The 21,491-nt window shown below is 48.5% G+C and overlaps 1 protein-coding gene across 1 annotated transcript in view; it reads left to right on the top strand.

Moving 5' to 3' along the window:
- The window catches only part of ADCY1 (adenylate cyclase 1 (brain)), a 144,349-nt gene that overhangs the window by 111,901 nt on the left and 10,957 nt on the right, over positions 1 to 21,491 (top strand). The window contains exons 20-25 of the mRNA XM_010829109.1: positions 1,782 to 1,871; positions 2,355 to 2,611; positions 2,891 to 3,017; positions 17,696 to 17,812; positions 18,626 to 18,772; positions 19,390 to 19,488. Coding sequence (XP_010827411.1) covers positions 1,782 to 1,871; positions 2,355 to 2,611; positions 2,891 to 3,017; positions 17,696 to 17,812; positions 18,626 to 18,772; positions 19,390 to 19,488 — 837 coding nt within the window. The remainder of the gene's footprint in view (positions 1 to 1,781; positions 1,872 to 2,354; positions 2,612 to 2,890; positions 3,018 to 17,695; positions 17,813 to 18,625; positions 18,773 to 19,389; positions 19,489 to 21,491) is intronic.

The following is a 21,491-nucleotide window of genomic DNA, read 5'->3' as shown; positions in this document are numbered from 1 at the left end:
GTCTTAAGATGAACAGAGAGCCCTCCTTATTCCGTGTGTATGTGCTCTGACGCCTCTCGTTGCTCCCAGCAAACAAGTCCAAGCTCTACTTGGGTCCCTGTGATTGTCATTACTAGAGAGGTATTTAAACTCTCGTGTGTTTAATCAAACACAGTTGTAGGATCATGCATTTAGTATTGAATGAAGAGTCTCAGTACCCTGAGGCTGGGAGTCACAGCTGTTCACCGTTGTGTGATCCAGGGGCTCAAATGGCCTTAAATGATAAAAGGAATTTATTGGCCCATATATTCAGGAAAAACCAGAGGGAGGGAGGGAGGGGAGGAGGGTGGGCCCAAGGCTGGTTTTATCCAGTAACTCCTTTCTGCTACTGGAGACCAGTTTTCTCTGGTCTTCTCACTGCCCCAAAGCTTCCCTTCCTTAGGGTGGCCTAGAGGCCTCAGTAGTCCTGCTGTGTGTCCACGTCCACCAACCGTGCTCAGAGGGGGAGGGGGACACACCCTGGGCAGGGCTTGCCCAGCCTTGGCCAGTGGCCCTCTTCTCTTCTCCTCCCGAGAGACTCTTGTCCCGCCTTTTGCAGCACTGGAGCCAGGCCTCACTCCCGGTGGCGCCCTGGGGGCCTCTGAAGTCCACTGGACCAGAAGGAGCAGCTCAGGGTTTGCTGAGTGAAAGTGTGTGCAGCCCGTGCTTCATGGGGCTGAGGGCTTGAATCCCCTGCGCATCTGTGGTCTTGCCCAGGGCTCTGTGGGAGAGAAGACAGGGAGGGTGTGATTCAGGTCAGTAAACAAGCAGGGCTGGCGCCACTGCAGAACAGCTCATCTTTCTGAGAAGCTCAGAGGAGACCCGTGTTTCAAGGAAAATACAACCTTGTAGGAGCCTAGAACTGGGACCCGGATCCATACCCACCGCCATGTGAGCTGGAGCACCCACTGTCTGTGCTGGGTTGTAGGATGAGTGAAGTTGGCTGGTGGTGTCTGGGCTGCGTTTTTTCCCACCTGTAGGGCAGGGATGGTAATGACCCTGACCTCAGAGCAGGGAGTTAGGGGGATAACTCTCTAGATGGCCCCAGGCTCCCTGACGGGTCAGTGTTTTCTGTAAGGTCACTGTGGTGTCTATTTTTGGTTTCATTTCTAATTTCAGAAGTGTGAGGGATGGTACGGGGAGGGAGGAGGGAGGAGGGTTCAGGATGGGGAACACATGTATACCTGTGGCAGATTCATTTTGATATATGGCAAAACCAATACAATATTGTAAAGTTAAATAAAATAAAATTTAAAAAAAGAAGTGTGAGTCTAAAAAGAACTTCTGTCCATGAAATCATTTGTTGAATATTGCACAATGTTTAAATAGACTTAAAACATAATAACTGGACAAAAATTATATAAAGCCTGTGTGAAGAAAATGATAAAAGTTAAAGTCTATAAAGGAAGCCACAAATCAATGGGAAGTCTTTACCATTTCTGAGATAGAGGGATGCAACATTATGAAAATGTCAGCTTAATCTCTTTGATGAATTTCAGTGCCAATCAGTGTCATAGAGTGGTGGGCGGTGTGGCCCTTTTAAATTTAAGGATGTCAGTTTTCATTGTTTAGTTTGGGCAGCGTTTTCACCTGGGAGATGAATTATATGAAAACAGCCAAGAAATGTGTGTGGAGGATGAATAGTGGGTGAGAATCTAGCCACATACAGATGGTGCGGATGTTGTGTATCATGATTAATTTACTGTGGACATGATTGGCTTTGCGATAAGAAGCAGGTTTTAAAGTAGCATTTTGTCATTCAGTGTTTTCCAGGGTGCCTGACCATCCAGATCCGCACCGTCTTGTGCATCTTCATCGTGGTCTTAATCTACTCTGTGGCCCAAGGCTGTGTGGTGAGCATCTCTGGTGGGTGCAGGGATGGGGGCTCCCCTGCAGGGACCACCCTGGACGTCCTGTGAAACAAGAGGGGTCAGAGATCATCCTGGGGTGCCCAAGGAAGCGGGGGAAAGGCAACATCTCCCAGTGGAGGAAGTGTGACGTCCTCCTGGTAACTGGGGACTCTGCCTTTCATTGTGTGCAGAGGACGAAGCTGAGGCAGAGAAACAGGAGGAGGTGGTATGGGGAGGAACAGAATGGAGTTGAGTGGTTTGGGAGGATGGTAGGGGCCTTGTGTCCCCCTGGCCCAGATCCTGGGGCTCTCCCTTTAGTAGTGAGGAGCCCAGAAGGGCCATGAGCAGGCAGGAGTGTCTGAAACTGGGCTGTTGGCACCAGGGGAGTGGGTTGGAGCCGGAGGCCATAGCGGGCTAGGAGGAGGGTGCGCCCTGTGTCCTGAGTGGGGTCCCTCCCACGCTCCTGGTCCCTCCATCCTCCTCCAGGTGGGCTGCCTGCCTTGGTCCTGGAGCTCCAGTCCCAACGGGTCCCTGGTGGTCCTGTCTTCTGGGGGCCGGGACCCAGTGCTGCCTGTGCCGCCCTGCGAGTCTGCGCCCCACGCCCTGTTGTGCGGCCTCGTGGGCACCCTCCCGCTGGCCATATTCCTGCGGGTCTCCTCCTTGCCAAAAATGATCCTGCTCGCCGTGCTCACCACCTCCTACATCCTCGTCCTGGAGCTCAGCGGGTACACGAAGGCCATGGGGTAGGTACGCTGCTCCCGCCAGAGCCGCTGGCCAGGCGTTGCCAGCGTCTGCCTGGGGCCCTGTGTTCCAGTCTGCTGACTAGAAACTCGTTGAGCTGGGGTTGCTCCCTGTCTTCACCTGGGCCCGTACACTAGTGAGTTCCTGGGTTTCTCTGTGGACGAGGCTCTCAGCCTGGGTCATTCCTGGGCACCCCTGGGGGTGTCGCATCTGAGAGCCCCCTGGGGATGGGCCTCGTGTTCTCGGCACTGAGATTGGCTTCCTTCCTTCTCTTCCCCCAGGGCCGGTGCCATCTCAGGGCGCAGCTTCGAGCCGATCGTGGCCATCCTGCTATTCTCGTGCACGCTGGCCCTGCACGCCCGGCAGGTGGATGTCAAGCTGCGGCTGGACTACCTCTGGGCGGCCCAGGCAAGAGGAGACCCTCTGCTTCCTGTGGGGGGTGGTGATCAGGGGATCCCTTGGGAGGAGTTTCAGGTGGGGGCTCCTGGCTGGATGCCAGTGGCCATGTGGGCATCACTGTTGGGTGGAGGAGGCTGTGGTGGGGCCAAGGAGCAAGATGGCAGGAAGGCAGGAGGGGGACAGTCTAATGAACCCTGTCTGATGGTCAGAGGTTGGCTGTTTTGCTGGCCATGAGCTTCCTGTCCCCACAGGCGTTCTGGCAGAGGGATTCAGCCTCAGTAGGCTAGACATGACCGCGGGTCTCATCAGGGTCCTGGGAAACCCCTGAGGTTGTCTCATCTCACATGGCCTATTCCAGATTGAGTAGGTCTGCTCTGGGGGCCAGGAACCCATATTTTTACAGTGCACACGGGGGAATTCTGACACTAGAGGCCTGGGGGAGATGGAGGAATGGCAGACCTGGGGTTTGGCCTAGGCCCTGAGGCCGGTGACAGGTGGTGACCCCCAGAGTTCACCCTGCTCGCCTGCCCGGAGCCAGTGCATAGGGGCTCAGCTCAGCCCAGGTCACATGTGGTGTGGTGTGTCTCTGCATCCCCCTCCTTGCCCACTCTGTGTCCCTGTCATCCTCTCCATGCGTCCTTGTCACTTGCTCCTCTACACCCACTCCTTGTCACCTGCTCTGTGTCCCTGGCCCTGGGAACTGAGGCCTTCTTTCTAGTCCAGAGTTCAGACCCCATTGATGCAACTTGCTCACTTCTTGGCTCTGAACAGATTGCCTCCCCTTGTTTCCTTGACTGAAAGTGGGGAGGCAGGTGTGCAGTGGAACCGAGGCTGCAGGAGGGTCTTGTCATTTTGACACATGAAGAAGCAGCCCTTTTCTGTCAGAGGGAATTCACTCTGTTCAATCCCTACAGCAGCCCTGCCTGGGAGGTGGGATCACAGATGGGGATCAGATATAGATTAACATGCCCAGGGCTAGAACTGGAATGTCCAGGGGTCCCGGCAGGTCTGAGGTGGGTGGGAGCGTCTGCATACCAGGAACCAGAGTGTAGCCAGGGGTCCAGCCCAGAGCTGCAGCACAGGGGCATCCATCACTGGACCCCAAACAGGTGCGGCCCAGAGGGCCACAGAGAGAAGGTGGTGGCTGTGGGTGCACAGGTGGCTGGGTGCACCCTGCTGTCGCCCCATGTTCTGTGCAGAGGGACAGGCTCAGACATGCCTACTGGGGGCCCAGGCTCCTCCTGTGCTGCCTGCCCACATCCTTTCTTCAGGAAGATGTATGACTCCTGTCCACATCCTGTGGTAGAATAGGCAGGAGGTGGGTGGTCAGTGACTGAGGCCCTGGTCAGCTGTGTCGGGTGGGCCTGGAGTTAGGTGGTCTTCATCCCAACCCCCACAACTCCCCCTGGGGTCTTTGTGACTCTCTTCCCTGGTCCTCAGTCCGATGGGGTGATGATTCAAATCCTATGTGGAAGTGTGTTGGTTGGGTTCTACAGAGAGGAGGTTTATTCCAGGGACTGGCCTGCGAGTTACGGAGGCTGAGAAGTCCTAGAACCAAGTGCCACTTCAGTTCAGTTCAGTTCAGTTCAGTCGCTCAGTCATGTCCGACTCTTTGCGACCCCATGAACCGCAGCACGCCAGGCCTCTCTGTCCATCAGCACTTGCTGTGAGAGAATAGGAGCACTGGTGTTTGAGGGTAGTGAAGACAGACGCCCAGCTCAGGCCAAGAGTGGAGTTGCCCCTTCTCTGCCTTTTCCTTCTATTCAGAAGGACTGGGTGATGCCCACCGCCTTGGCTGGAGTAGAGAGCATCTTCCCATGGTCCAGCCTCTCAGAGCTAATCTCTCTTATGTGTCCTTACACAGACACACCAGAAATGATGCTCACCAGCCATCTGGGTGCTCTGTGGCCCATCAAGTTGACACATACAATTAGCCATTGCACTGAGGGATAATTACAGTTTCCTTCCCAATGGGCTTGGCTGGGGCCCTGGCACATAGTGGGTGCAGACACCCTGCTCCCGGCATCTGACAGGCCGTAAGTTTCCGTGGACTCCCTCAGGACAGCCGCTGCGGAGTGTTCTCACTATGGGAAGGAGGGGTGGCGGACGGAGGGGTAGGCTGCCTGTGATGGGGGCAGAAGGTAGTGACCACTCTGATGAAACTATTGTCTACCCTTTAGTTAACCTGGAAAAGATAAGATGCTAGTTAAGCAGGTTTCTGTCTGCACATCAGGCCAGGTTATATCTTCAAGATCATGAGGAATTACTCCATTACTCGGGGCAAACGAAAGAAAATGTGTGTGTGTGCACGTGTATTCTGTATGTATGTATATCTGTGCACACATAGATATACTAGGTGAAAAACTTGGTTATTTATTCCTTTTTATGTAGCAGCTTTACTGAGTTGTAATTCACTTCCCACAAGATTCACTCACTGTACAAAGTATACAATTCAGTAGTTTTCAATATATTCACACAATTGTGCAGCCGTCACCACAGTCAATTTTAGTACAGTTTTGTGCCCCCCAGGGGACTCCTGTAACCATCAGCAGTCACTCCCCATTTCTAACCACCCCCAGCCCTGAGCCACCGTCTGCTCTCTGCCTCCATGGATTAGCCTGCTTCTTCCACTCTTCAGCCTGTGTGTACTTTTAAGTCAGTGCCTGTTCTGGACAGACTAACTCCCTGTGTGTGGCCAGTGGGAGCCCTGAACCAGGCCTTGGAGGGAGAGACCCCCTAATTCTCTGATTCTAAGGGGCTGTGGCCCAGCCCTGTCTTCACTCCATACCTGGCTTCTGGATTCCAGGTGGGCAGGGAGCTGCTGAGATCTGAACCCCGCATTCCCTCTCCATGGGCAGAAATTCCCACATGGGCTGTCTGTACAGAATTGGCCCCAGTTCTTAGGCAGCGTGGCAGGGGTGGTGGTGGTGAGGGCATGCAAGTGGTGCACCCGATTCTGGCTTGCACTCCTCCTCGAGGGGCTCCGGCTACTGCCTTCACAAGTGCCAAAGCCAGGCCGCCACTCCCAGGCATGTCCATGTGATACCCAGCCAGGCTTCCGGAAGTGCCTGGGCTTCTCTGGGCCTCTTGGATGCTTGAGAGTTGGTCATGGGAGGGTGGGAGGGGCTGGTGTGGAGGAAAGGAGACAAGGCGTGTGACAGGAGGGGGACCTTCATAGAGACCTCATGGGGGCGGGGTGGTGGGGAGGCCATCCAGAACTCCACCTTCTCTGTGGGCAGCCAGGGTGGCAGGGTCCCATCCCTGACTCTGGAAGGTGGCCTGGTGGTGGAGTGCGATGGAGCAGGGGGCCTGGGGAGGCACCCTGGGGGAGACTCCACCATCACAGGGGCCACCAGAAGGGCACTTCTGAAGTGGTTGGGTGGAGCCTGGACAGGGTTGACCATTGGAAAAGGGGCTAAGATGGAGGTGGGTGTGGTCTCAGGCACATATCACTCAGTCTGGGCAGAGGGCAGAGGGCACATTTCTGACTGACAATGTCAAGAGAGCTGATGGCACTGGACTATCTGAAAGGTGGGTCAGGGTAGGGCAACCCTAGACTGGTACAGTGGCCAGGGCCGCACAGTAGAGTGTCCTCATCCCAGACCTCGGGGGCGAAGGAGTGGTCCCCAGAGCCAGGACAAGGCGGGCCACCAGACAGGACTCACCACCTTCATCCAAGGGACATGGCCAGCCTGCAGTGACCGTGCTGGGAGGGACCTCATCACAGTCTGCTCCCTCCCTCCCAGCTCCTGCCTGTGCTTCCAGCGGCAGAGTCCAACCAGAAACTGTGAGGGGACCGGTAGGTAGAGTCCTCTGGGCTGGCCCTGGGTCAGTGCAGATGTCAGGGGAAGAGAGCAGTGCACACCATTCCTGGAAAGGCCATCAGGCCACTGCAGCTTGCCAAAACCTTGCCAGGTAATGGAGGACAGCCTCTCTGTAGTAGACTGCACTGCTGAACTTGGTCTTGTCTGGCTCTGGCTGGCTCTCCAGGCTGACCAGACTGGCTGGTCTCTGAGATGTGTCTTCCCCGCCATCAGCTGGCCCCTCTGGTTTAAGGTCTTTCAGTTAGGAATAGACACTCGGAGCTAGAGAAGAACGGACTTAGGATGAGCCGGGAAGCGCTGGATCGGCCTGGGGGTGTGTGAGATGGTTCCCACTCACTGACTAGATGCTTGCTCTGGATCTCACTCTCAGTGGGATTGAGGCCCTTGCTGTTGGCTCTCCCAACTGGGGACTCCCTCACCTAGGGCAAGCAGTTTCTCTCAAATGGGTTAGCAAGGGCCATTCTAGGCATTGGTGTCCCTTTATTTTTTAAGATTTTTTTTTTTTTTGATGTGGACCATTTTTAAAGTCTTTACAGAATTTGTTACAGTATTGTTTCTGTTTTATGTTTTAGTATTTTGACTGCATAGCATGTGGGATCTTAGTTCCTGGACCACGGATTGAACGTGCACCCCCTGTGTTAGAAGGGGAGGTCTACCACTGAACCTCCAAGGAAATCTCTGGTGTCCCTTTAAATGTTATTAAGTCCAGTGGTTGACCCTCTCCTGAGATTCTCCTTCAGCAATACCCCTTGTACACCCAGACCCACCGTGTAAGAGAGAACCTTTGTGTCATGGAGGGAAGGCTTGCCTGTATGGAACACACTGACATATTTTTCTAAGAATGTGTAACGTGAAACGCCCCACTTCCCTGTAAACAACAAAACAAAACCATTTCTAGACTTTGCCCATTTGCCCTGTGGATATTTAAGTCTGTCATGCACGTATCAGAGCGCCTCAAACTCTTGCAAAACTGCCAGACCAAAGACTCATTGGTTAATTATTTATTGAGACCCAATTGGTTCTATAAACCTAAACAAACAGATGGGCTTTTCCTTCCTGATGACTTCTCAAACTCTTAATTTGTAACTATCAGAATGCTTTTGCTCCAGTGATTTTTTTTCTTTGAACTCAGTGGGTAATCATGATGACAATTATAATAAAACAATTTATCTACAATGAATACCTATTCTGAGGGTAATTTCCATTTGTGCAGCTGCTGTTCTCAGCACTCAGAGCAGGGGCTGGCTCAGACATGGAGCTTTTGGTCGTTGGGCTGAGCTGAGGCCAGCTGCACCTCCTCCTTCAGTCACTTCCCTTCCCAGGCCTCCTTTCTCCACAGGTGGGACAGTAACCTGGTCCTTGGGATTATAGGAAGTTCATGCTACCTGGTTCATGACCCTTATTTCACATCTGAAATGCCATGTGTGTTGTTCATCCTGTTCTCTGTTCTTGGCCCCTGGTGTCACCACTGGGACTTGGGTTGAGAACATCCCTCACTGAGGACAGTGCTTCTGGGTGTATCATGGCTGTGTTCTGAAACACAGTGCCAAGGAAATGCCCGCAGAATCAAACACTGGTGCTGAACCTTGGGCTCTGAGTCCAGGAATGTCCCCCACTCAAGGGAAATCAGACCTGTCACCATGTTGGGAAGTGCACAGACAGCCTGGGGTGGCCCTCTCTCTGCACCTGGTGTCCTGCCTGGCTCCATCCAGTAGCTGCTTATTGAGCGCCTGGTCTACACCAGGCCTCCTTGTATGGGGACACTACATGAGTGTGAGCATTCATAACCCTGCTCTGAATGCCCAGAGGCTGATAAAGGAATAAATGTGTCAGTCATAGATGATTCCAGAACAGTGATAGAAGTGCCATTGTATTGATAAAACAGCCCATAGCCTCACCCAGCCCTCAAGTCAGTGACATCAGCCTCTAGAGAGAATACCTAGAGATTTTGGAGGAATTAGCCAGGGAGAGGTTCTATGGCTGTTGGATGGTGTTTTATAAATGTCAGTTAAATCAGGTTGCTGACAGCGTCCTTCAGGTCTTCTGTACCCTTACTGATTTTCTCTCTAGTCATTCTGTCAAGTTTAGAGACAGTGGTGTTGGGAATATCCAGCTATACCTATAGACAGAGATTCCAACAGCACTCTCTCTAACTTCTTAAAGTTCTATCAGTTTTTGTTTTATGTGGTTTGATGACCTGTTATTACATGCATAAATGTTTAGGATTATGTCCTCTTGATAAATTGAAACCTTTGTCCCTCTTATCAAAAAAGACCCTTTCATATATCTTCAGTTCAGTTCAGTCGCTCAGTCTTGTCCGACTCTTTGTGACCTCATGGACTGCAGCACACCAGTCTTCCCTGTCCATCACCGGCTCCTGGAGCTTGCTCAAATTCATGTCCATTGAGTTGGTGATGCCATCCAACCATCTCATCCTCTGTTGTCCCCTTCTCCTGCCTTCAATCTTTCCCAGCTTCAGGGTCTTTTCTTTATAAAGAGTCAGTGCTTTGCATCAGGTGGCCAAAGTATTGGTGCTTCAGCTTCAGCATCAGTTCTTCCAATGAATATTCATGTCTGATTTCCTTTAGGATTGACTGGTTTGATCTCCTTGCAGTCCAAGGGACTCTCAGGAGTCTTCTCCAACACTACAGTTCAACATATTTTCAGGCTAAAACAAAAACTCTAAATAAATACTGAACCTTAAAAAAAAGAGACCTTTTCCTAAGTAATGCGCTTCACTCAGCAGTCTGTTTTGTCTAATATTAATATAGGTAATCCAGCTCTCTTGTTAAGTCTTTCTCCTCATTTTACTTGTAACCTTATTGTATTTTTTTTTTTTTTTGGTATAGCAGAGTTTTATTAAAGTGTAAAAAGGGACAGAGAAAGCTTCTGACATAGACATCAGAAGAGGGTCAGAGAGTACCCTCCTGCTAGTCTTTAGCCAGATGTTTTATGGCTGTTAGAAGCTATTAATCAGATAAGAGAGACACCTCAAGGCTGACGGAGTTTTACCAGTCCCCTCTCCCACAATATGCATTTTTGAGATAGGATGGCATGAGGTGTATCATCCCCCAGCCATAAAACAATTCATATGAATACTTGTTTGTTGAGCCAAAAGTTAGTCTTAGGTGGAATCATTTTGAAGAAAGGCAAATTCCAAAGCAAATACATAGATTTTGCAAATACAAAGCAAGTACACAAATCTATTAATGTAGATTAAGAAAAACATTTCCATAAGAAAAATGCATTGATTAGCCCAAGGTTCAAGAAAAGGTAAGTTCAGGTGGAACCAGGTGTCATCATGGCAACACAGAATTTTAATAGAAAAAAGTCTGACACTTGAAGTTTTTTTTCCTCCTGCTGCTTAAGGGAGAGATAAAAAATGTCTAACACTTGCAGCCTATTTCCTCCATTTGGAGACCCCTGGCTTTTCTGCCTGTTACCCTCTCATTCCCCCCTTTTCTTTTAGGACACTTGTGTTGCCTAGGGAAAGGGGCATCGTGTTCATTTCATAACTACTTCCTGCTATTGAAGGGCATGGTCCCTAAATTGTTGAGGCAACATATTCTCCTAACCCTCATATGTAGTCTCTCATCCAGGGGCCCCAAGTAATAGTTGGAGGAAGCTGTGGCACTCATAGGAGCCTGGACAACTTATTATAACTTAAAATCTTTTAGATGGTTAGGAAGAAACCCCATTTTACACTTACAGATGTAAGGCAAAATAGTCATTAAACCAAGTTAAAACCGAGTCAAAATTAAAAGTCACATTGTGTCTATATTTAAGGTACAATATGTTATACCAGTCCATCTTAGGATTGTCCAGTTCAGTTCAGTTCAGTCGCTCAATTGTGTCCAACTTTTTGCGACCCCATGAATCGCAGCATGCCAAGCCTCCCTGTTCATCACCAACTCCCGGAGTTCACTTAGACTCATGTCCATCGACTCAGTGATGCCATCCAGCCATCTCATCCTCTGTTATCCCCTTCTCCTCCTGCCCCCAATCCCTCCCAGCATCAGGGTCTTTTCCAATGAGTCAACTCTTCACATCAGGTGGCCAAAGTACTGGAGTTTCAGCTTTCGCATCATTCCTTCCAAAGAGCACCCAGGACTGATCTCCTTCAGAATGGACTGGTTGGATCTCCTTGCAGTCCAAGGGACTCTCAAGAGTCTTCTCCAACACCACAGTTCAAAAGCATCAATTCTTCGGCGCTCAGCCTTCTTCACAGTCCAACTCTCACATCCATACATGACCACTGGAAAAACCATAGCCTTGACTAGACGGACCTTCGTTGGCAAAACAATGTCTCTGCTTTTCAATATGCTATCTAGGTTGGACATAACTTTTCTTCAAAGGAGTAAGCGTCTTTTAATTTCATGGCTGCAGTCACCATCTGCATTGATTTTGGAGCCCTAAAAAATAAAGTCTGACACTATTTCCACTGTTTCCCCATCTATTTCCCATGAAGTGATGGGACCAGATGTCATGATCTTCGTTCTCTGAATGTTGAGCTTTAAGCCAACTTTTTCACTCTCCATTTTCACTTTCGTTAAGAGGCTTTTTAGTTCCTCTTCACTTTCTGCCATAAGGGTGGTGTCATTTGCATATCTGAGGTTCTTGATATTTCTCCCGGCAATCTTGATTCCAGCTTGTGCTTCTTCCAGCCCAGCGTTTCTCATGATTAGGATTGTTAGATGTCATCAGATCAAGAAGAGGCATCACATATGGTTGTTGGTGGTGGAGGTATTCGCAGACTTGAAGAAACTCCTTTCTTTGAAGTGGAGTAACTCACCATGGGAAGCCTTCAATTGATGATGAGGTTGAAAAGCTGAAAGCTGAGTCAAATCTAAGGCTTTAGGATCTATGACAATATCGGTGTGAAAAAACAGTCTGTCATAGAGACAGTCCCTTCTTCTTAGGGGCAGTTTGAGCCCTCATTAAAGCTACAGGTAGGACTTTAAGCCAACTGTCTTGTGTTTCTTGAGTTAGCTTACATGGGTGTCTTTTAATAATGTCATTAGCCTTTTCAACTTTTTCTGAAGATGGGGGTCTCCAGAAACAGTGTAAGTGATATTCAATTCCTAGAACATTTGACACCAATTGAGTTACAGCAGCTTTAAAGACAGAGCCATTGTCACTCTGAACTTTAGAGTTTAAGATCCCACTTACATCATGAGAAGTCAGTACAGTAAGATTTTGCCCATTCATTAACCTCGGGCTTTAGTGAATACTGCTTTTGATGTGAAAGTAGGTGAGGGTCATTGAGCTTGACAGTGATAGGAACAGCATTTTGTGCTCAACCCATAGTTTTTCCATCAGCCCACACTCTAGGATTTGCATTTTGTTCAATTAATGGGAGAGAAAGCAGACTTCATATTTATGAAAACGGAGGCTTGGACCTTGTTCAATATATCCCTCACCAGAAGGAGTGAGGGAGATTCTGGCACGATCAGAAACTCGAGAAAATAGTACAGAGTCCAAGCTGCAGCTTAAAGGATGACTGAAAAAATAACATTTGACTCGTCCAGACAGTCCCATTATGGTAGTGGGTCAGGAGGAAAGTGGGCCAGGGGCTTCAGTGAGCACAAAGAAAGTTGCCCCAGTGTCCAAAAGAAAATTGACTGATTGACCCTCCACAATTGTTAAAACCCGGGGTTCCTCAGGTATCATTAGGATGGGAGCTTGTGTGGGGACCCCTGGGCACCTTTGGTCCTGATTGTCCTGAGAGCCTAACCTCTGGGGCCTACACCTCGGAGGGCAGTCTCTTCTCCAGTATGGTCCTTTGCAGACAGGACATGGAGCTGGGGGTGGCTTAGATGCCTGATGGCAATCCCACTTGAGATACCCCTCCCTTTTCACCTGGGTCCCTCTGGGAATTTTTCCTCAGCCTGTTTCAGAGCAGGTCTAACTGCCACCGTTGGGGCTTCAGTCTATTGCCTGGTTCTTTTTTGCCTGCTATTTTCCTCCTCATATTCTCTGCCATAATATACTGCCTGAGCCAGCTACAACAGTTTTCCTAAAGACTGATTTGTTTCGAACGCCGTTTTTGTAACTTACAGCAGATGTCTGGAGCTTAGTGAGAGAGAAATTTATCTTCTAAGACCATTTCTCCCTCTGTGCTTTTAGGATCAACGTCAGTAAACTTGCGGAGAGCCTCCCGTGGTCTGTCTAGGAATTTAGTAGGAGTTTATCAGGAGTTTCCTTCTCTCCCTGTTCTGTCAGTCAACTTAGCATAGTCTAAAGTCTTAGCTTGTGCTCGCTTGAGTCCTTCAAGAATACATCCAGCAAAGCAGCTCTGTTATGGGAACTGCTTGGCTCCCAGTAGGAAGGAGGGCTATTTCATGATCCTTATTTTCCCTTGTCTTACGTTCAAGCCATTCATCTCCAAAAGTAGTAGCTTCCCCCAAAACTCGAGTTCTCGAGTCAGGAGTTAGCCTGTCTGTCCCAAGACATACATTACATCTCTCCAAGTAAGGTCACAAAGTTAGCCCTATAAAGGCTTCTGTGAACTTTTCTGGATCCTCTAGAAAGTCTGGGCCACAATTGGTATGGTTTGAATTTCTGTTGAGACTGAGGAAACCCCTCCTGAAAGGGAGCCTTTGATGCTCAGCCTGTTCAGTTGGGAGCCCCAGATACAGGGGCAAAGTAAGAGGACAGGAGGGAGCTGAAGGTTTCACACCCAAATCTGCACTCTTAGGACATAGGTCTGGCATGTCTTGCAGAGATAAAGAGCAACACTATGGCAGTTCTACCCATTTCTCTTGTTTTCTACGGAACTGGTCTCGTTATAAAATAGTATCATAATTAAGAGACCTTTCAACAGGCCAGCATTCCCTGTCTTCTAAAGGATACTGTGGCCATTCAATATCACAGAAGAAGAACAGGCATGTCTTTTTAAACTCTGGAGATCAAACTTGTCCCAGCTTTTAAAAAATACGTTTTAAAGGAGTGGTTCTGGAACTGCTTGCTCCCATCTGTAAGAGAGAAAAAAGCAGCATCCACAGCTGTGGCTTTTTTCAACTGGAAGTGTCCTTCCCTTCTCTAGATGGGGGTGTAGACAGACTCTCCACCAAAGCTTTTCTTCCCTGGTCAGACTTAGTCTGTCCCTTACCAACGCAGGCATTTTACTTGTTCCTCCTGGTTCTACCACCGAGGCCGGGTGGAGATGCACCAGGGGTGCATTCCAGATAGCATCCCAAGCTGATTTAGTTTCATACCACCAAGACCTTTGTTTGATTTGCCCTTTTCTCTGATGCCACCTGAGGTGGATCAGAGTAGTTTTCCCAGAATGTTTCCCAAGCTAGGACTCCTAGGGGAAGGATGTGCCTATGCACATTCCTGAATACAGTCCTGACCGAAGTAGAAGCGGTGAGTCATAAAGGGATGAACAGCAACCACGATGTCCTTTCTGAGTGTCACCATGCCAGTATATATGATAGCAAAAGAGGTGGTGGAGGATTGGCTAGCAAGTAAAAAGTGATTTTTGTTCCTGAGCTATTAGGGCCAATCCTTCCAGTTCATTTCCACAGATTCCACAAAAGGAATATCTAAGGAGTTGAGACAAAAGCCACCAGGAAGCCTCCTCTGGCCCACTAAGAGCTAGTGCTACCAAAGGAAGAAGCCCATTGCACTTCCAATTTGACCAGATCCTGCAACTCCTGATCTGTGTCCTCAAACCTCGTGGTGACCAGCAGTGCTTCTATCCACATAGATAGGAGACACAGTCATGACAACGACTCTTTGTCAGATCGCTTGCCCCTGAGGCAGGCAGCGAAGAGAGTGACCTCTAGCCTGAGAGACATTGCTGGAGCTAGAGCTCCGCTTCGCTCCCAAACATGCTCTTGTAACTTTTGGCTCCTAGCAAGGCTAGGCGCTTCCGTGACTACCACGTTTGGGGTCTGAGTAAAAGTACATAGTAACGGCATGAATCACAAGTCCACATAATCTATGATCCAACAGATTATGTTAGTAGTTCTGATTCCCCACGAAATTATGAAATGGTCAAAGAGACCAGGAAAAGGTGACTGAGAAAGGAAAGTTCGGTCCACATGCTTTGCCCATCTCTGGCCTCTCCCCTAGCAGGGACCTTGGGTGACTCTTGGCATTGGCAGGTTGGTATAAATTCTGGACAAGGCTCCCCTTTTTGGGGCTGCCTTTAGTCATTATGAGGCACCGGGAAACTGCAGAGGAGGGCTCATGACTTGCTTCGTGCAGGGCGTGTCATTCATTCACACAAACACACCGTAGATTTAGTAAAGTAAAACAGAAACGTGCATACTGAAAAAGCAGAGAGGCTAGAGCTCTGAGTGTTTTTACTTTGTCCTGAAGATCCCAGACAAGCCCCTGAGATAGCTTATGGTGAATGATGTCAGATTTGTGATCTCCGAATAAGAAGATTTAGCTTCGGGACCAGGGACCAGGCTTGATCACTCAAGAACTTTTGTATAGCAGAATTTTATTAAAGTGAGAAGAGAAAGCTTCTGACATAGACATCAGAAGGGGGACGGAGAGTGCCCCCTTATTGTATCTTTTTATTTAAAGTGGATTTCTTGTAAGCAACATACAATTGGATCTTGCCTTTTAATCTAATTCCTAAATCTCTGCCTTTTAATTGAGGTCTTCAGATAATTTACAATTAGTGTGATTATTGATGCAATTGTATTTTAATCTTCCATGTTGCTGTTTCCTATTTGTCCCACCTGCCCATCTATTTGTTTTCTTTTTCCTCTTTTTCTACCTATTTGGGTTAATTAAATATTTTTATTATTCTACTTGATCTGTATTTTTATTAGCTCCAACTGTTTGTTGTGTTATTTTAATAGATACTTAGCATTTTCTGTCTTCAAGTGGTGTTATACTACCTTACATATAAGAACCTTAATATTAATAACAATATATACCTCAATTTTTTCCATCCTAGGGATTTTGCATTGACATCATCATAGACTTTATTTGTACATATATTATAACTCCCCAAATATATTATTATTTCCATCATAAACATGAAAGTCTACTTTAAAGATAGATTATAATGAAAAAGAATATTTTTTGTTTACCCACTTAGTTATGATTTCTGGTACTTTTCATTTTTTGTGGACTTCCAGGTTTCTGTCCGGTGTTATCTTCCTTCTGCCTCAAGGGCATATGGTTCTCTCAAGTCTGTTGGTGATGAATACTTTCAGCTTTTGTATGTTTGAAAAACTCTTCATTTTGCCTTCATGATTGAAAGATACTTTTGCTGGGTTTAGGATTATGGGTTTTTGATTTTTTTTTTTTTTTTTCCATGTGTTAAAGATACAGTTCCACTGTCTTTTGTCTGGCATTGCTTTTTACGATATTGCTATCATCTTTACGATGTTCATCTGACCCCATCTCCTCTCGTGTTTCACCCTCTTGACAGTGGGGTGGGGGCTCCTCTGTCCCCCATGTGGTCTGACGAGCCTGGTCCCCTCTGAATCTCCACACTCTTCCCCTCTGCAGTGTACCTGCTCTCTGTGGAGACAAGCACCAGCATTGATCCCCTGCCTAGCTGATGATTGTCCGTGCAGACGTCTCACAAAAGGCCTTTTCCTCAAGTGAGACTGCCCCGGAGTTAGAGATTAAGTTCTTCTCACTTTGTGTGCTTTGGAAAGGTCCTTTCCCTCTCTGTGCTTCTCCAGGAGAAGGTGGTTCTCAGAGCCTTGGTGCCCCAAAGAGGGGCCTGTACACCCCAGAAGGCAAGTGAGACAGCACAGGAGGGTTTTGGAAGACGACATCATGATGGTTAATTTATGTGTCAGCTTGGCTGGATCATGAGGTGTCCAGTTATTTGCCCATATATTATTCTGGGTTGGTCTGGGAGGGTATTTCTAGATAAGATTAGCATTTGAATCTGGGCCAGTAGAACAGATTTTCCTTCCTAATGTGGGTGAGCTTCATCCATCCATTGAAGGAGGCCTGAATAGAACAGAAAGGTGGAGGAAGAGAGAAATGGGGCCCCTCTTTCCTGACTGCACCATCTGGGACATCTCCACCCTCAGCCCTCCTATGTCTCAGACCTCCAGGAGTTACAGCACCAGATCTCCTGGGCCTCCAGTTTGTGGATGGCAGATGGTGGGGCTTCTCAGCCTGGAAATGGGGGCTGAGCCCCTCACTGGCCTTTGAAAGTTCCAGCTTATCTGGGTGATGACTGGTCCAGAATTTCATGGATCCTCGGGGCCCCTAATGTTGATTTAGTTCCTCTTCTTGGTGGGGCCATGGAGATGAACCTGGTATAGACCATCAGTGCACTTGGTGTTTAGTTTGGATGATTACAGAGAAGAATGTGTTAAAGTTGTAGATTCAGAACTCTTGTTAAAGATGGTAGGGCAGACATTATTCAGGAGCATTGTGTTAGGTGTAGGAACTACTGCAGTGGGGGAGAGAGATGAAGCTTCACCTTAAATATAGCATGGGCAAGTGGGGGTTTTTAGTCAAGGAGCAGGGTGGTGGATGGTGGATGGAAAATTATTAAGAGGAGACATCTGGGGTGAGGTATGTTCTGGCTGAACTGACCTAACAGGATTCATGCTGAGGGTAGGTCAAGGTGATCTAACATCACCTGGGGAGGGTTGGAGATGAGGAACCTGATCAGATATCTGGGGTGATCAGATGTCAAGGATGGGGTCTCTGGTTAAACTGACTTAGCAGGGTTCTTGCTAAAACTAGACACACGAACACCCCAAAGTCAAGACCCTGTTGGAAGAGGGTTCAGAGTCTGATCCAGGTGAGAACTTGTCACATGGTGGGGTGTCAAGTAAGGGAGTGTCATATGGCGGGCTGTCAAGTGAGGGAAGGAGGCATGAATGGGTGGCTGGGTGACTTAATGGAGGACCCCCTTCCCAGGCAGAGGAGGAGCGGGATGACATGGAGAAAGTGAAGCTGGACAACAAGAGGATTCTCTTCAACCTCCTGCCAGCCCACGTTGCCCAGCACTTCCTAATGTCCAACCCTCGAAACATGGTGAGCCTAGGGCCTGCATGCCCTGAGGTGCAGTGGCCCCTCTGCCCACCCTCCGGGGCAGGGCCAGATCCAAGACTCCTGGGACGTGGGGTTGACAGGTGCTCAGAATTAGCATGTCCTCCCCTTTGATCCTGGGAGAGAGCATAGCATCCACTGTCCCCACAAGGAAGGCAGGATGCTGCAGTAAGTCACACATGAGGTTGCAGAACGCTGCCTCGAGGCCTGGGTGGCCCCCTCTTGGCTGAGTTTGGGCAGCAGGTGCCTTCAAAACCACACCCCGCCTGCCTGGCTATTCACTCCCTGCTCTGTGCTCAGTGCTGTCTGGGTTGGTCTGAACATCCTAATGGCCACAACCTGCTGCAGTAAAACTCTGAAACCACCTGGACAGCACAGAGCGGGGCTTACAAAAGCGGACTCAAGAATAAAGAGGCTCAGGCTAGGTTTTTAGGCCCTAAAGGCACAAGCCCCCAGGCTCAGCTTGACCAGCTTTGACCTAAAATAGATCTGGGGCTCATCTTTTTGTCTTGCTGGGACTTGGGGCATCCAGGGCCAGTTGTTTCCCCAAACAGTGTGTCCTTCCTCGGTGCATCCGCCTCTCCTTGAGGGGGCTCTGCACCCATCTGTGAGCTGAATGACCACCCATCATCCTAGATCCTCTGAGCCCCCTCCTGGTGTGGCTTGGGAGTCCCAGCACATCCTGGCAGCCACATCTCAGGACCTGGTCTCCAGGGCCTGCCCCCAGTACCAGCCCTGAATGCTGCTCTGGCTGCCCATTCATTGCCTGACCCAACCTTTGACCACCCCACCCCCCAGGACCTGTATTACCAGTCATACTCGCAGGTGGGGGTCATGTTTGCATCCATCCCCAACTTCAATGACTTCTACATCGAGCTGGATGGCAACAACATGGGGGTGGAATGTCTACGCCTTCTGAATGAGATCATCGCTGACTTTGATGAGGTAAGGGCTGCCCTGCAGTCCTGACACCCTGGGGCCTGGGTGTCCTGGGGTGCCCCCTCCAACAGAGTCCTGAATTGTGTCCACTGATGTAGTATGTGCTCTGCGGATGGCATGGGACCAGGGGGAGACATGTATTTTGTCTCCTTGGGAATGCCAGCTGATCGTGACATTTGAGGAAGAAACTTTGCCTTAAGATGGGGAGGGTGAGTGGTGGTACCTGTGCTCTTCCTTGTGAATGCCAAGCTCAGGTGGGCAGCCTCACCTGCAGGATGGGCAGGCAGGTATCTCTGCACTGTCCACAGCAGGCCTCCAGTCTGTGCCTGCTTCCCTCCCTGGGGCCTGTCCTCCTCCTGGGTGGTCGTGAGGTCAGCTGCTGGAGGATGGGGTTGTGTTCTGCATGGTTCTTCCTTGGTGCCTCTTTTAAATGCCTTTGTTAGAGGCCCTGAGGCCTGCATTTCTCAGTTCAATCCCAGAACTTGTCTTGTGCCCGTATGAAGAAGACACATTGCTTTCCAGAATGCACCTATCTGCTCTGTGCTTGCTTCCGGCGGCTGTACACTGCTGTGACTTGTCTAAAATGTTATGTAACATTTAACAGTTTTGTGTTTCAAACAAAGCTCATGGACAAAGACTTTTACAAGGACCTAGAGAAGATCAAGACCATTGGGAGCACGTACATGGCTGCTGTGGGGCTGGCGCCCACTGCTGGGACCAGGGTGAGTGTGGACTGAGACGTGTGCCCTGTTCAGGGACTGGGGCCTGGCTCTGTCCCCAGCTGCCCAGGTTTCCATGGGCAGGCTCCCTGCTGTGGGCCTCAGTTTTTCCTCTGCATTGGATTAGGGAGCAGCCTGAAGGCTGTCTTGTCAGTGGCCAGTTCTCTGTAGTCACAGCCTTCTGTGAAAAATCAGTGCAGAAGGCTGAACAAAGAAACTTCCTCCGGCCCTGCCTCCTCACCCCCCACCATCCCCCCACCGCTATCCTGGCAAATGGCACTACTGAGTGTTCATCTCCCCAGACTGACCCTATAAAAAGACAGGAAAAAGAGAGGAAGATGTAAAAAAAAAGAAAAATCCATGAATAGAAAGCAATTATACATATGGTAGATGCTAACTGAATCAGCAGTCACCTTTAATGTGAGAGGTCTAAATACATCAATTAAAAAGCAGAAACTGACAGAGTTGCTAAAATTCAGACCCAACTAGGTTTTCTGCAAGAAGTACACTTTAAATATAAAGCCACAGATACATTGAAAATAAAAGGATGTAGAAAGAGATACCATGCTAGCCCTGTTAAAATTTCAAGTAACTATCTTAATTTTAGACAAAGCAAATTTCAGATCAAGGAAAACTATCAAGGATGAAGGGGTACATTACAGAATGATAAAGAAGTTAATTCTCCAAGCATACATAGAAATCTTTGATATTTATGTACTTAACAACAGGAGGCAAAAACTGATAGAACTGCAAGGAGAAGTAGATGAACTCATTATTATAGTTGGAGACTTCAGTCCCATGCTATTGCTAATTGGTAGATCCAGTTGGCTGGAAATCTGTAAAGAGAACTGAACTGAGCAACATCATCAGTCACCTGGATGTAATTGCTATCTATAGACTACTTTATTGAAAAACAGCAGAATATACTTATTTTAAAGCTCACATGGGACATTTACCAAGATAGATCACATTCTAGGCCATTAAACAAGCTTAAAAATTTTTAAAGAATTGAAATAATGTACACTATATTCTCAGACTAGAATGTGATTAAAGTAGAAATCTACTGTTGTTGTTTAGTTGCTAAGTCTTGCCCAACTCTTTTGTGACCCCATGGACTGTAGCCTGCCAGGATCGTTTCTCCATGGGATTTCCCAGGCAAGAATACTAGGGTGGGTTGACATTTCCTTCTTCAGGGGATCTTCCCAACCCATATGTTGAACCCACATCCCTTGTGTCTCCTGCATTGGCAGGCAGATTCTTTACCACTGGGCTACCAAGGAAACCTTTGCTAGGAGAATCAATTACCAGGAAATAACTGGAACATTACAAAATATTTGGAGATGAAACAATACACTTGTAAATGATACAAAGGACACATGAGAAATCTCAAGAGAAGTTGAAAATATTTCGAACTAAATAAAAATGAAAATCAGTTCAGTTCAGTTGCTCAGTCGTGTCCTACTCTTTATGACCCCATAGACCGCAGCACGCCAGGTCTCCCTGTCCATCACAAACTCCCGGGGTTTACACAAACTCATGTCCATTGAGTCGGTGATGCCATCCAACCATCTCATCCTGTTGTCCCCTTCTCCTCCTGCCCTCAATCTTTCCCAGCATCAGGGTCTTTTCAAATGAGTCAGCTCTTTGCATGAGGTGGCCAAAGTATTGGAGTTTCAGCTTCAATATCAGTCCTTCCAATGAACACTCAGACTGATCTCCTTTAGGATGGACTGGTTGGATCTCCTTGCGGTCCAAGAGACTCTCAAGAGTCTTCTCCAACACCACAGTTCAAAAGCATCAATTCTTTGGTGCTCAGCTTTCTTATAGTCCAACACTCACATCCATACATGACTACTGAAAAAACCATAGCCTTGACTAGATGGACCTTTGTTGACAAAGTACTGTCTCTGCTTTTTAATATGCTGTCTAGGTTGGTCATAACTTTCCTTCCAAGGAGTAAGCGTCTCTTAATTTCATGGCTGCAGTCACCATCAGCAGTGACTTTG

The sequence above is a fragment of the Bison bison genome, unplaced genomic scaffold (assembly GCF_000754665.1).
Source record: "Bison bison bison isolate TAMUID 2011002044 unplaced genomic scaffold, Bison_UMD1.0 scf7180017864499, whole genome shotgun sequence".
Taxonomy (NCBI): domain Eukaryota; kingdom Metazoa; phylum Chordata; class Mammalia; order Artiodactyla; family Bovidae; genus Bison; species Bison bison.
Note: the sequence above shows the minus strand (reverse complement) of the source record. Positions and strands in the feature narration are given on the sequence as shown.